A 16,520-nucleotide genomic window follows, 5' to 3' on the forward strand; every position below is an offset into this window, starting at 1 on the left:
GCATTAGAAAGACAGGGAGGGAAGAAGGAAGCTTGTTCTCTCTCTCTCTTCATTTTGCTTGCTCGCTCACTCAGTGTTTGTTTTGACAGTGTCAGACAACTGATGATAATGATTTGCTTGGTTTTGACAGATGATTAAATTCTAGCTTTGTAAGGGACAAAGTGCTATAGACAAGTCAGGGCTGTCTCTATGGGTGTATTAAAGCTTTGCATCTAATAATTTGCAATAATTGTTTGTAACTGCTTTGTGACTGTGCCAAACCTCCTTATATCCACACACCCATATAAATCCTTTAATCAGTTTATGTGATGTGAGTTCATTTCATTTTTGCATGCTCATAGATATTTTAAATGTTCTTGAGAGATTATATAATAAAAATGATTTACAGCTTGTTGCGTGACTTTACAGCCTAAATGTTATAGTCGGGCTGGCTACCAGCTTTCCACATCTGTGAGTTCATATTATCTTGGTGGATAACTGTGGCAATTGCAATAAATGCCTTAGCAGCTATTATTTAGTAATTCATCTTAGATTTCATCAGTGAATACCAGAGGATTTTTTTGTAGATTTTAATTCCTTGGTGCTACCGCCACTCCCCACAACAGCTGCAACAATTATATAAGATTATATAATGAATGCATTTGTCTGCAAGTTTACTTCAGAGCTAATGTTGATTTTAATAGAGCTTACCACAAACGTATTAAATAGGTCATTTACAGCAGGCTTCAGACAGAAATAGGGTGGCTGAATATGTCATTTCCAAACTATTTCATATAATTTAGTTTCACCTCTGAGTGTTTTTGCTTGATCCGATTAAAATCCACTTTTGACTGAAGCGAACGCAACTGTGGATGCGATAGCTCCCAGAAGACAGAGAGGAAGATGGAGGGAAAGAGGGTTGGCTTGGAAACCATGTGATGCGTGACGAGAACCTAGCAACAGTTACTGTGGCAACAAGTGTTAGTCACAGCAATTATTCTGAGTTAAAGGGAACACAGTTATTTTTAGAGAAGGCATTGACATGGGGCTTTTGATCAAAACCTTGCACAATTTTTCTTGACAAGACAACAGGCCTTAATAATTGGAATCAAAAGAGAACAGTGTGACACAGCCTTTCAACAGCGGTTATCAAACCCAACCACACTGTAATTGTCTAACAACGCCTTAAATATACCTGTCAGTCCATTTGATGGATTGCATGTATATAGGGGTGTGAGATGCTGTGATGTGGCGACTGTGCTAACAGTGGTGTTGTTGTTGATTTTATGGCTGGTTATGGCACTAGCTCCCCTCTTTATTTACTGCAGGCTGTTTGCTATTAAAAACCTGTCCGGACTCATTCCTCTGGACACAGCTGCCCCCTGGAGATTAGATGTGTATTTGTGTGCATGCGCTCTGTCCATTAGATCCGGTACATTAGAAACATAGTTGTGTACTTTAAAGCAAACAGAAGCAGAGGAACCTGAAAGTGGTTTGCACGGTACTGTAATTCTGCTGGTAATGTCTACAAGTGGCAAATGTTAGAATAGCCCAGTGCTATGTGCAGTTGTTTTGACTGTGCGGAGAAATTAGTTGTATTTTTAGTATGTGACATGAGGCACGCCTCTTAACAGAAGCAGCTGAAGGGTTGTCTGCTGCTCTGCCTGTTGGATTAGGTTTTATCTCCAATATTGCTCAGCTGGGCGTGTGCCAGCTAACCCTGCCATGTGTTAGTGAAGGAGGGTGATTTGTGAAGGGTGGTATGACATTTATATTTATTGTAAGATGTTTATATCCTGTACAGATAAAGTTATTATTGTACAGTAATGTACAGTACATGTGATTTATTTTGTTATTGTCATTTTACTCGTGTTCTTATTAGAGCCATGGCACACGTTTTGACTTTTAGTCATGATACACATATGGAAAAGTGGATATACAGTAAATTGTATGATAATGTAATAGCTGATTACAGTATATTATTATGGCATGCTTATATGATTATCATGTGAAATTTTGTGTTTTTTATTCTGAAAAACTTTTTTGTTGTTCCTCATATGCAGTCACACGATATTCTTACAAATTGAACCAGTCTTCAAAGGAGAGAATTCAGACACTTGTAATTGTCTTTAAGTACTATAGTCCAAATAGTTCTGATCTAAACCATCTCATAGGCAACAGAACTCTTCTCCTCACCCTCTGTGTGTTTGCATGTGTACTTGTGCCGTTTATGTTTGTACATGTCTGTTTGTCGTGCAGGCCCCCCATTACAGAAGCTGCTGAGAGAAGTGAGCCTGTCCTCTGCTCCCCATCACCCCCACCACAGCACGCCGTCGCTCCTGCCCTCCCTGCCCACCTCCTCCACGACACAGAGTTCCCAACCCCGCCTCCTACCCCTCCTGAGAGAGCTCCCCCTGAGCCTCCGACCCTTCTTTCAACTTCAGCTTCCCCTGATCTTCCCGAGACTCCCCCTGTCGCTCCTATACCACATCAGATCCAACAGCTCCAGCACTGTGAACCTTCAGCCAGGTAGGATACAAACCGTATGCTGTTTCTTTGCCAAAATGATGATGTTTCGTTCTAATTGAGCTATTGTTCTTGCTCTATGACTATGTGTATCTTAAAGCACTGTTAAAATATGAGGGCAAAACATTGATCATGCTAGCAGATGACAGTTCGTGTGAGACTACTTCCAGATGTTTCCATGCATCTGTTCTTAACTTTTTGTGGAAAGTTACAGTTATGAAGATTATTGATTTATTTAAATGGATTAAATTGACTCGGTTTGTTCTTAAAGATATAATTCATTTCACTTGCGTTGCATCTGGAGGTTTTGGTTGACAGGTCTAGTAATAACAGTGTTGATGATGCTGAGGGACTTGTGGCATAAATATGAGGCATTTATAAATAAGAGAACCGGTTTACCATCATTTTACCAGGCTTTGAATAAGATTGCTAAATCTTCACAGATTTTTGTACAAGATACAAAATCCAAATTTTTTTTCACACTTAAAGGCATCATTCACACAAAATTTCTGACACCATCGACTCAACCCTCCTTCCATTGGTGTAGATTGAAAGGAGGACAATTTAATAAGGAGAGAATGTTATAATGTCTTGGTAAAGTTTAATTTCTTTTCACTTCAAATGTAAAAATATTACATAAGCTATTACATAGCTAAAATGAAATGTAAATCCAAACAGCATCTGCAAACAAATGCCGCTAGTCCATTTTAAGAAGTTTCTCAGCCTCGTACTATGTGTATGATGTGAAGGTATGAAGTCAGTTTTTTATGAGATCGCTGTAGGATTTATTATGGATTTTTAACATGAAATAGCTGTCTGTTGCTTTAAGAGTCCGTGTTGGCAAAGAGATTGTTGCTGCTGTTTAAGAAGACTGATTCTCAATTGTGTGCATTGCTATAAAAGTTATGGCTATCTCAGACTGTGCAGTGGTTTGATAAGAGAACAGAATGACTCAGCCATTAATTGCATTTCTTTAATCAGACAGCAGAGGGCGTATGTGCGCGTGTTACTCCTTTCTGCCTGGACCTGAGCTTTGCTGCCCACTGCAGCATGCAGATTGTAAACACGCTGCAAAAAATGACTTTCTTACTTTTCCAGTAAAAATGTCTAAAAATTCTTGAATCAAGATGCATTTTCTTGATGAGAAAACTGACCTAAGAAAATAAGTCTCGTTTTTAGTAAAAAAATATGAAATTTTTGTGAATTTGTGTTTAAAACGAGCAAAAAAAATCTGCCAATGGGGTAAGAAAAATAATCTTGAATTGAGTGACTAAGAAAAAGGTAAACCTTAATTCAAGATTATTTTTCTTACAAATGCATCTTGATTCAAGAATTTTTAGACATTTTTACTGGAAAAGTAAGAAAGTCATTTTTTGCAGTGCACAAGAAATTGCCTGTGACTTTTGGTAATCTTTTGATCATTGTGTTTTATCTGCAAACTGTTTTGACTTTGATGGAAATTACCTGATTTGTGTGAAACTGATTCGTTATATGTTATATCCTATTATATATGCAGGCGCAGGACAAAAATATAGACAGTTTCAAAATTATTTTCATTCTGAATTTACTATTTGTGTTCAGGTAAAATTATCATTTTTGTTTCATTCTGTGAACCGCTAACAATATTTCTCCCAAATTTCAAATACAAAGATGGATGGTCTCTTAATTTTTCTGCGGCTGTATATATATCACATCATAATTCTAATAGGTGGATATGTAAATAGACACATAAATATGAATTGCTTTTTAACCCTTCTGTGTACTGACACCCAAACCTTGAAGCAAAGTGTTAAAAGCTTTTTGTAAAAACATTTGCTTAATGAGATTACAGACATCCACCACCATCTAGGCCAATTTAAACTGATGCCAACGAGATCCATCTTGATGCATCTTGACATTAAACTTCCGTTAGGGGAATGAATCCTGTCCTGTCCGTAAACTACTATCAAGGGCAGTCCTTATTCTGTTTGCATTCTGTTTACGGTATTTCTCTCTTTCTTAGAATCTCTCACTCAGTGACACTGAAATAGAAACAGCTCTTTGTAGAAGATCATTTAGTATGCGAAATGCATTTGGATAAGATATGGATACGTAGGTCTGCAGTGTACAGTAGGTCTGCAAAAAGCAAGATTTTTTAGTACTGCTGCTGGCTTACAGCTTTTAACGTGGTCCATCAGTAAAATTTTGTATTGTGTATAAACTAAAGAACAATTTTAAATATATTTAATTTAGTGCAAATGCAAATGTGTTTTCTAGATCTAAAAACTAAAGAACTGACTAGCCTTTTTGTACTTTTGTACTATAAGCCTATAGTCTCTGCAAGTTCAAAGATACTAAAAGCTCATTTCTTTAAAACTCTTTAAAAAACTTCCTTTGCAATATCTTTCAGTGGCTTCTCCACTTGAAAATTTAATTTTCAGTTTCCTGTGTCTGAGCATACAGGCTGAAGTTTTCAGTACACCCTCTGCATCTGTACATTATTGTGAATCTGCAATTTGGAAATTTTCTTAATGATACAGGCAGCCATAAGAGGTGCCAGGTATCTCTCTCTTTCCCACACATTAAATTGTACTTGGCACGCACAATAATGACAGTCAGACTTTTGTTTTTATAGTTAATATATGTGTAATATACTATATAACGGAAATAGTTATGTGCATTTTGTGATGTGTTGCAGTTGCAGTGATATGGTCAATGACAGTCCTGTTCTCAGCTTCATCTTTTGTTCCTATTGTTAAACCCTGATTCTTTCAAGGTTTTCATATTTCACATTGTTTACACAAGAACACAGGATCACAACACAGTTTCAGTTTTTCCGACGAAGACCATCTCTACTCACTGTCTGGACCTCGGGCCCTGTAAGTGAATAGGCAGATCTGTGCGAAAAGCTCTTTGTTCTGCTTTCTCATACGTGAACAATAGATTTTTAATCCTCATGTTTCAGACACCCCCACCAATGACCCAATTTCCCATAACTGATGCTGTCTCGCACTGTAAATCAATATGGATTAGCTTGACCTGTGTGAGTCCCTGCCACTCCCCTTTAAACACGTTCTTTACTGATACAAGTTGTCTTTCTCTTTGCATCTTTTACATTACAAATTTAATTTACCATATTTTGAGAGTTCTGGTGTTTATATGCCTGGTTTCTTTCCTCTTTAGTTCTCAGAAGGGTTGATGTATTGTGTGTACGTGTAGTTCATTTGTAGTCCATTGATTTAATGGAGTGTTGCCTGAAGTTGCTTTTAGATAGATGTTTTGTCTTGCATACCAAAATGTAAAAAATGTTTTTAAACATCACTAGTAGAATTTTCATTAATCTGTCTTTATGTAGGATGATTTTTAATGGATTACAGCATTTTATAGACGTGTTCACAATTTTCCACGATAACCCCAAACAATGATAATTTTATAAATATCAATCCTCTCAATAACATCACTAAATTGTGAACATTAGCAGAAGTATTGTCATTTGCAATTTTTTATATATCTTAGTTTTTATGTGTATTTATTATTAAATTATTGCTGCTCCACAGCTCACAGATTGAAGGACGATCGGGTGAATATGTGTTAAATAAGCAAAATGAGAGAGACACAGATCATCTATTAAAGGTGTTACAATACAAAAAGCAGAAATGACCATGTGCCTCCTCTTCTGTCTCGGTGTGTGAAACAGAAACCTGTCGGCTTGGCGTGGGGTCTCCTATTGTTTGTGTTCTCTGTGCTGATAGGGCACAAGAGAGTTCAGATATACAGGGAAAGGCTGCTCATCTTATAAAGTGGTCCGGTCCCTGGAGGCAGAGAGAGTTAGAGAGGGAGGGGTTAGTGAGACAACCAGCAGCGAGCTGCATTACTAAGTAGCACAGCAATCCAATGAGAAGACAGACTTGCTGGAGAGCAGAAGAATCATTTATTCCTTTCCTTCTTTCCCTACACTACCCTCTTCTCTTTGGCATTTGCCTTCACGTCGTTCCACTTCGCTACCCATAAGGCTTAGCTGTGCTGTTCTATTGTTGTTAAGGATACAGAATACAGAGAGAGATTCAGCCTCCCCCAATGTAATGTAGAGCGACTGAGCGTCAGAGAGGAAGCAAGAGAGAGAGTGCAAAAGAAAGGCACCACCAGGGATGCTGATAGCTCACTGTGGGTAACCCGTATGCCCCCGATGCCATCTGGTCCAGCAGGAAAGCAGCGCACATCGGCCACCCGACCTCCGCTCCTCTGCCCTGACGCCTTCAGGACGAAAGACGTGGAGGAACAGGAGGTGCAGGAGGGGGGGAGGAGGTGGGAGACGGGTACCACCGGAGATCATATAGCTGAGGATGGGAGCCGTAGAGTCCGCTGAGAACGGGCAGCCCCTCTGTCCATCTCAAGAGCGCCCGGAGAGCATGTGAGTAGGAACGGAGAGGATTCGGAGGGGGGGGGTCTTGATGATCTCATTGTCGGCGCTGGTGTTGTTGTTTTGGTTGAAGTGTCTGGTACTGAATGTACAGCTCACCTGGTTTGAGTCTCTGTTGAATATTTCTGATTTTTATGCATGCAGGCTTTTAGAAGATCATGTCACAAAACCATAATTTTCTGTATTTGACATAAATAGAGAATTTATCATCAAATTGTTGTTAGGTGATGTTTATTTACATTTGCCATGTATGGCGGCAGTAGGATTTGGTGTCCCTCCTTGTGTATCTATATGTGTGAATTTTTGCATTTATACAAGTGTGTGTGTGTTACAGTCTGGAGGTCGTACAGACGTGTAAATGGGGGAGTAATGGCTGTATTTAATAAGGGAGAGATGTGTGTGTGTTTTGTGGGGGATGGAGGCTTATGCTGCAGCACAGAGAGAGAGAGAGAGAGAGAGAGAGAGAGAGAGATGGTGCTGAAATAGAACACTTAGATGTTTTGGAGGAAAGGGGCGATGGGGGAGGGAGAGTTCGGCTATTTATGTTCCATGTGCTATTCATGACATTTAACAAAGACATATTAAAATGATAGTTTACCCAAAAATTTAAATCTACTCACCCTCGTGCCATCTCAAACCTGTATGACTTTCTTTCTTCTGCAGAACACACAAGAAGATATTTTGAAGAATGTTGGTAACCGAACAATGGCGGTATCCATTCACTTCTATTGTATAGACACAGAACTAATGCAAGTCAATGGGTACCACCATCGTTCGGTTACCAACATTCTTTAAAATATCTTCTTGTGAGCTTCAGAAAAAAAGAAAAAAGTTTTTTTGGTGAACCATGGAGGGGTGGGTTGGCCAAATATAAAAAGTCTGTCATCATGTCACAGATCCTCTTGTCATTTAAAACATAGGACTTTATAGGATTTTTTTCTGTGGAACACAAAAGAAGATATTTTGAGATGTATCATTGGTTTTGTGTTCATACAATGGAAGTCAATGGGGGCCAATGTTATTTGGTTACCAACTAAAATTTCTTCTTTTGTGAAGAACGAAATTCATGCAAGATTTGAATGACAAGAGGTTGATAAATGATGAATGAATTATTAGTTTTGGGTGAACTAACCCCTAAGTAATATGTTATTATGGCTGTCAAATACGTAACTAACAATATCAGTCTATTCCATCATAAAGATATTGTGTAGCATTGAAAGTTTTGTAATATAGGCAATGAGTCATATGGAATTTTTATGATCCTTTGAAGCCCTAGTCCTCATCCACTTTCATTGTATGGAAGAGAGCATCTCATTCAGTTTCTGTTTTGGTTTTCCATTTAAGAAAGTATAACAGATTAAAAAACATGTGGTCAAATAATGACTTAATTTTAATTATGGGATTAGTTCCTTCAATTCCTTCAGTACCAATATAAGGCTTCACTGCAGTTTATTCTTATACTCTAGCTACATCACATTTTACTATAGTTACTGACCTATGTGCAAAAAAACCTGAAATCTGGCATCACAGCTAGGGATGACGGGAAGTTGAAATCTGCATGGGCTCTGTCAAAGTGTTGTACATCATGCAGTGCTGCTCATTCAGTCATGACTTTCATAGCTTTTAACATTTTTTTTGGAGCGTTCTTATGTAACAGCACTACACCTGCATAATTTATGTGGGAGTTTAAACTGCAACTCTAGACCTTCAGTAGCTTTGGTAGTTGCTACAGATTTGTGCATTGATGAGGAAAATGTTTTTTTACATGCAGACCACTCCATTACATGAATTTTAAATTATTTTGTGGCATTCGTGAAAAGTTGTCTGGGACATAAAAACAGGAACAATTGATATTACATTCCTTCACATGTTTATGGACAGACATGCTCAAAAAGAAATACAGTTTCATAATCTGCAATTCCATATACTGTACCAATTCTGTGTGGTTACCAGTGCAGACACATTTTCTGTTAAAACGGTTTTCAATTGACCCTAAACACAATTTACATTAAACCTGTAATCTGTGATCTAATGGCTGCTAACAGATGGTTAAGAACCATGACATCCTCTGTGTCCATGGATGTTACAGTACATGGAGCTGTCTGGATATACTTTAATCCTTTTTAGTAGTTTAGTAGATTTCGGCAGACATATTTAGTGAGATACTTTGCTTCAAATGTATTTCAGTAGCCAGGGAACGTAAATTTGTTTGAGTCATTGCTTCAGTAAAGTCCTGGGATGCCTGTTCTTTATTAAAACTGTCATTCAGAGTTTATGACTTCATCCACAACCTTGAATGTCTGCTCCAAATCCTCTCCAGTGATATAATTTAATGTTTCAATTCAGTCTCGATTCACTGAAACAGTGCTGCACATTTCAACTACAATATACGGGGTTCAAGAGCCAAATTGGATTCTTTTTGTAAGCCAAATGTTTTCTATGATTATTTGATCCCAAAATGTTGGTCGACCTTAAAGAAATATCCACTATATGTAACTATTCCTCACTGGTTAAAAACAAGCTTCTTTTTACATGTTCAATGCTTAATCTGAGATTGTTAAACTTGATAAAGAACTGCTCTTAGGGTTCTATTCTTGCTATAGGACATTTTGACCTGCTCTTCTCATAACTTCCTGTCCTCTTTCTACTTTCTTCCGAAGTAAGTGGCAAAAGGCCAAGAAGAAAATAGAAGGAAAATTGAAAACGGAGCTGCAATACTCACGGGTTGAATGCCAAGGCACTAAAAGCACAATTTGTCCTTTAGATTTGACTGTTTGGCAAGAATGTTCCAGACTGAACAAAATATCTATCCTGTCATCAGGAGCATTATAATGTGATGTTTGAATTTGCGCTCATTTAATGAAAAACCTACTGTATATCTTTGTTTTGAGCTGTCAGTGTGTCTTACTGTCTCACTATGGGTCTTTTGACAACCTTGTGTTAAAAATGACTGCCATGGGTCATACAGAGTTTTGAGATATTGCTGATGGATATGGTGATGCATGCATATGACAGGGATCCAGAACCCATAAAATATTGAGAGTGAGAGTTCAGATAGGGAAAGCTGGTACATGACTGTATCCCTCTTGAGAAGAAGGGAGGAAACTGTATGTTATAACAGCAGTCTGAGCGGGCAGAGATTATATGACTGATGGCTGCATTATAAACCTCTGTGATTTAACTGCTTAAGCAGAAAAGAATGACTAGCACTGTGTTCATTAAATTCTGGATGTTAAACTAGGGAAGGGAGGAGCTTATTACTAATACAAGACTGTTATGACCATCAGCAATTTTCAGATGCATGCATATACACCGCAAAAACTTTAAGTTACTTTAGTGACTTGTAAGGGTTGAAACATGACATAAAAGACGTGTATAAACATCAGAATAAAAGAGAACGTTGTGTCCATCAGTTACATTTCAAGCATTTGTAATACGTTTGACCCTTTTTTGGAAGTTGATAAATAGTGAATAGTTGAAAAAAGTGAATTGTTGATTTAGGGATCAGTGACTTGAAATTTCAAGCCGACATTATGACTTTCCTTTAAGCTTCGTAGAAATCATTATTTTTAAGCTTTGTAGAAATAATTATTGCATGTGCATGCAGTATGCTGCATTGGATTGACATTTTAATTGATGATTATTAGAGGATTTGGACAAATTATTTTATTTATAGGCCTATTTCCTAAATGAAAGATGGTATTCTCTGAATTAACCTTGCAGCTTGGTTAGATCACACATAGTATGATTTTAAACATGTAACATAGCATACTTAATACTGTTTTGCCAACTTTTTAACTGACTAGTAGGCAGAATGCAATATCTAAGAAAGCACTATTCTATAGAAGAGTTTGTTCGTTTCCTGTCTTTTACCGTTTCCCTTGTCTCCCTCTGCTGGTCATTTTGTGTCCTAACCACAGCTGACAGTACAGTTTATGATAGGCACATTACACTGTTTTCATCAGTAGGTTATTTGTTAAAGCTTCCGAGTATCGTAATGCCAGCAATGTCTTTTAAGAACCGATGATGTATTGCATTAGCTCTTTGCATTTATCTTAGTTATAAAGTATATTAGTGCAGTCATCCTTGTTATTCACAGCTGATCACACCTTAAAGCGTATGAGGATGTTTTCTCTCTGTGAGAGTAATAACTGTCCTTTCAATTCAGGTTAGCTTTGTTTAAACAGGTTTCTGGGATGTCAAATTCACAGCAGTGAGTCTCTCTGACTGGGGTCCACCCGTGTCTATTCAGTGACAGAGAGCCTGACTGTCTCCAGGCAGAAAACTTACCCAAAGCCGACTCGTCACCTGTGTCTCCTTTCACTTGTTACATTTCCCTCTGTCTTTTCCATTAGATCTGCATGTTTATTGCAGATGTTTACACAGCATGCTACAATCACAGATGAGCATTCTGTCTTTCAATAACGCACCAGTCCTGCATTTACAATTTACAGTTGGCGGTTTGCAACTGCTTCTGTCCCAGTGGCTACAACATTATGCTCAGTTAGATTTACTAGTTAAACTGAGATGTATTAGATCTGTTTTTCACAGTGTGGAGGGGAGTTTTAGAAACGAAAGACAGGAAGAATTGTTCTTTGTTTCTTTAAAAGCCTTGCGGGGAACATAAGCTTGATGATACAGCGTTCCACCTAATTTCCTCCGCAGACCTTTTAGAAATAAATCAGGTTTTTATTTTCCTATACCGGCAATAAATAGCATGGCATTTTTATATGCGCTAACTAATAGACGTTCTGTGCATGTGTGGGTTTGTACGAGAAAAGGAAATTTGAAACATCAGCCAAGATTTTGTGCAAGTTGCCAGTACGTGCGCTGTCTAGCGCATGGGAGCATATGTCTAGAGAGCACCGTCACCATGGCAACAGTGTGTTTGCCAGATATGTGAGAATATCCCCACACGGTGATGCTGAATAAATGGTAATTAACTCATCTAGTTTATGTTGCTCCAGTGGGCTATATTCGTTGGCAATACGTTGACCAAAGATGTCTTGCTATTTAATCTTGTTACTGTATAAGGAGCCTGATGGCAACACCAGCATCCTATGCAGGGGACCAGCATCCTAAACACAAATATGTGATGATCAGCGTCTTTTAACAGGGGGCGGTTATGTTCACTGCACTCAAGGCATCAATGCATTCATCAGGGCTTGATACAGAAAAACTCGGTGTGTAACAGTATGCCAAAGTCTCTGCTACAGCTCAAAGAAAGCAGATGAAGAGGAAAGGTTTCTGGCAGAGGAAAGGTTCTGACAGAGAGAGAGAGAAATGTGTGAGGGGGAAAGAACTGATGATAATAAAATGATAATAGTCAGAACATTATGTTTGTCTTTCCTTTACTCTACATTGTCAGAAATTTTTTTAGCCTGCCTATAAGAAGTACCTATAGAAAAATTCATATTTTTGCATATGTACAGATACAGTTCCAGTTTTTAAAAAGTTACAACAGGTATGTTTTTTTAAAGGTACTGCCTCTTATTTCAACACATTTTAAGTGCAATTTTTTTTAATGTATGTTGTATTTTGTATGTATTTAAATTGTATTCTTGTCTAAATCTTTAAAACTAAATACATTTATTTGAGAAGCAAACTTGTAGATGATACTTGTAGTTAATTTTTTAGTTATTTAGAACTTTTAAAATGTAATTTAATTTCATTTCATTAGATAATGATACCTTAAAGAAGAAAAATATATTTGCCAATACAGCAAGAAAACCTCTATTCAAGAAACTCACAATACTTTTGACCAAAATGAATCTTATTTCCTGAATATTTAGATATCTTAACTGGAAAAACAAGACAAAAATACTGATTACAAAAATTGAATTTTGCAGTGTTATGCCAAAGGAGCCTTTCTCTGCTCACAATGGGGGAGGGAATATTTGCCTGAGCATCTGTTAAAGAGAGAGAGAGAGGCAGTGAGTCTGCAAGGATCTACATAGGGTCTCTTTCGGACAAAGCGCTGCATCACAGAGAGAGCGCATTATATTAAGCCAGAGGCTGGGAGCGAGAGACTCAAGGGATGAGGCTAGAAAAAACGGATAGAAAGCACAAAAGCTTTGTAGGCTTCGGTCACAACACAAAGGAGAAATCAGCATTAGGAGGGACGTGTATATGTGTTTGTCTGTGATCGGCGACAGACAGACATGGCGGTGAGCGCGTGGCAGGCTCTGTCTCCACTGCAGTGGGCTCGCTGGGGCTGGGACACGCTGCTGGGTGGGACATCAGGAGAGGATGAAGCAGACCCAGCCCTGGGGGTCCTTAGACGCCTCAGCTGGAGCTCCAGACATGACTATATGATCCATGGCAGGCAGAGGTAACCAAATATTCAATATTAGGGGTATCATAGGTTAAATTAAAAGAATTTGACTTTGAAATTACACATGTCCCCCTCAGTGTCTGCGGTTACGGCCCTGGTGTTGGGTGAAAGCGGGGATAAGGGCTAATGCGGTGAGACTGGCTGAAGGGCTGCATGTCTTGTGTAGACTATGCCTTTGTTGCTGTATTTATGTGGATTAACTAGAATGTGTCTATTGTGTCAGATTTTTCCTGTAGCAACATGCTACAAGCAACATGCTGACGCCGGCCTTTGTTTGGTCCTCCACAACTAATTGTTTAATGTAGCTGAATTAGTTTAATTATGTGGTGCAAATACTGTTTAAGCTGTGTTGCATTCATTGTGATATGCCGCCTCATAAACAATGCGTTTTATTTATCCTGTCACTACTGGACTTGATGTGCAACTTCATTCAATCAGATTATTAAACAATTTTGTTCATTTCTTTTCTGCAGGAGTTCAGACTCGGACGGTGCATTTGAAACCCCCGAGTCCACCACCCCTGTGAAGTCTGCTGCCCCACCAGTGCCACCAACAGAGCCACCCGGCACCACCTTAGACCCATTGTCCTCAGAACAAGGTGAGAGAGAATTTGTTTTCTATTTTACAAAGGCTAATGCCTTAAATAGTGTTCTCTTTGTTGCATGCAGGGGTATTCAATTAAAGTTTCAAGAGTTCCGGTTTATATTTGCTTCCAAACGGAGGTCCGGACAATTTATTTTTTGAAAATAAATAAATATTTTATCAATTTAGCCCACTTAGATATATATATATATATGTGTGTATATATAAAAGATGTGATCTTTTATCGGGCCATTTATTTTGTATTTTGAAATCCACAGTATTTATGTATGTATATATTGTAGGCTCTGTGGCTAGGGGAATGCCCTCTTAATAGAAGTCTGATAATTAATATTTGTAAATAAAGAAACTACTGACAACAACAAATGTAATGTAACAATTAAAATGCCCTCATCATAAACAGAAAACAAATTTACTTACTAAATTAGCCTTAACATGCCATTCATACCAGAACTACTTCTATCATTAAATAATTTACCAGCTAGAGCATTGTTCATTACAAAATGTGACCCTGCTTGTGAAAACCCAGCAAAAGTCTTTTTACAGTTTTCTACATAAAATCATCCTACAGAATATTCTGTGAAAAATAACAATAATATCTTCAATATTGACTGAATAATGCCATTTTTTACAGACAGGGTCACAGACCCCCCATACATTTAGTATAAAAAAAATGTTCCAACGATCCAATGTGCTCACTGAATTACATATAAGGTCTGCAGATCTTTGTTATTGAACACATACTCCCTCTAGGGGACATAGTGTAGTGGTGTATTAAAATGAAGTCCTATAATGTTTTTCTAGTCTCTTCTTCTTTATTTACTTAGATTAAGTTCACTGAATTTGATTACACTTCTAAATAATATCATCATTCATTAGTGTGAATGTAAGCCCTTATTTAGTGATCTAGTTTTCCAAATTTTTAGCAATAGTCATTCTTTCTCTGTCTTTACAGTTTCCACTGTTGACATCTGTGCCAGTGACGATCAAAACCCAGACTCCCCGCTTCCACCGCCGAGTCGCTCTCCGTCTACTGTTTTTGATGAGGACAAACCAATCGCTGCAAGCGGTGCCTACAACCTCGACTACTCACTCACCAATGACCCCCTCCAAGAATCAAATTTTGGGCCTGGGCAGAGTCGTACGCCCCTCACGCGCTCTTTAAGCCTTCAGTCTGGTGACTTAGAGAGTCCAGGAGACAAATCCTCGGAAGGTGCTGACAAACCCTCTCACCCACGAACAGAATCCTTCAGCATAGGAACAGAGAGTGCTCCAGGAACTCTCCGTAGGGTGAAGAAGCCCCGTCCAGGGTCTCTAAAGAAAAAACCTCTTTCCAGGCAGAACTCAAACCCGAAACGTTCCTCACCCAAACCTGTTTCACCCAGCAGCACGCCAGAAGAAAAGAAAAGGGAGAAACCATGTGCTGAAAGCCCCTTGCAAACCCAAGAAAGAGCAAGTGCCTCACCCAGCCCTAGTCCAAGTCCAAGTCCTGCTGGCACCTTGAGAAGGAACAGAATAAAGTCTCGAGTGGAGAGTCCTCCACCATTGGCTGAAGAGATCACACCTGCCCCCACCTCAATAGCCTTTCAAGAGGTTGTTGATCCGGTGTCTGAAGCCGTACCTGTCCCGGACGAGGACTCTCCAATCCCTCCCTGTGCCTCCTACAAATGGGATCCGGATAATTTTGACAATATTGACCCATTTTGTACGGGAGGAAGTAAAATCGCCAACTCGCCAGTTTTGAACAGGAAAGCTGATTTCACATCAGTTTCAGACCCCCATACAAGCACTTCGGTTGCTCTAGAGGAGCCCTGCCCCCCTGCTGCAGAGGAACCCGTCAACGCTGAGAAGCAGCCAATCATCAAGCGTCAACCGGTCAGACTTGAGTTTGACTATTCTGAGGACAGTGGAGAGGCGTCACACAACGGTCCCCCTCCTAAAAAACTGGGCAAGAAGCCAGGGGCCAAGATGCCCATTAGAAAGCCAAAACTGGGGATTAAAAAGGCTCCCCCAGCTCAGAAAGAACAGCTAGACAATGCTTCCATCCCACCACTTTCAAATGACAACGATGAGATTCCCATTCCCAAAGCATCGTACAACTTTGACCCTAGCAAGTGGGATGACCCTAATTTTAATCCTTTTTCATCAGCCAGTGGTGTCCCCAACTCTCCACACCTGTCACAAGGAAACTATAGCTTTGACCCAGACTCCTTTGATGTATCTGCGGATCCTTTCAAACCACCCAATAAGATCGTCAACTCACCCCCAAAAGCTGCCTCTTTTGACGTGTCCGCCAATGATAATGAGAACGACAACATTGTTGAGTTGGAGGATCACAACCTGAACAAACCTGCCAAAATGAAGAAGAAGCCTCTTAAATCGTAAGTTTGCCTTAATTCTGAAATTATTTTCTTGTCAAATGTACAGTACCAGTCAAAAAGAAGTGCTTGACTGAAATGTTTCTAAAAATCTTAAAAATCTTTTAATCTCAAAGTGTATGCTTAAATGTCTACAATTACTTTTATAGACAAAAATATAATTGTGCCAACATATAAATGTCTTTCTTTGGAAACAAACCAAAAATATTAAAAAAATGTTTTTAAGCGGATGACTTGGGACAAATATTGAAGAAAAAGCAGCCAAAAAGGGCCCTGAAAAGATTGGGACTCCTTCAATACTCTT

The 16,520-nt window shown here is 38.8% G+C and overlaps 1 protein-coding gene across 6 annotated transcripts in view; it reads left to right on the forward strand.

Annotated features, from left to right (window-relative positions):
• The window catches only part of tacc2 (transforming, acidic coiled-coil containing protein 2), a 55,490-nt gene that overhangs the window by 25,713 nt on the left and 13,257 nt on the right, over nt 1–16,520 (forward strand). For all 6 annotated transcript variants that reach the window (XM_057341722.1, XM_057341721.1, XM_057341725.1 and 3 more), the window contains 3 exons: nt 2,239–2,508; nt 13,712–13,836; nt 14,794–16,219. In XM_057341722.1, the coding sequence (XP_057197705.1) occupies nt 2,239–2,508; nt 13,712–13,836; nt 14,794–16,219 (1,821 nt within the window). The remainder of the gene's footprint in view (nt 1–2,238; nt 2,509–13,711; nt 13,837–14,793; nt 16,220–16,520) is intronic.

Source organism: Triplophysa rosa, linkage group LG9 (genome assembly GCF_024868665.1).
Source record: "Triplophysa rosa linkage group LG9, Trosa_1v2, whole genome shotgun sequence".
Lineage (NCBI taxonomy): Eukaryota > Metazoa > Chordata > Actinopteri > Cypriniformes > Nemacheilidae > Triplophysa > Triplophysa rosa.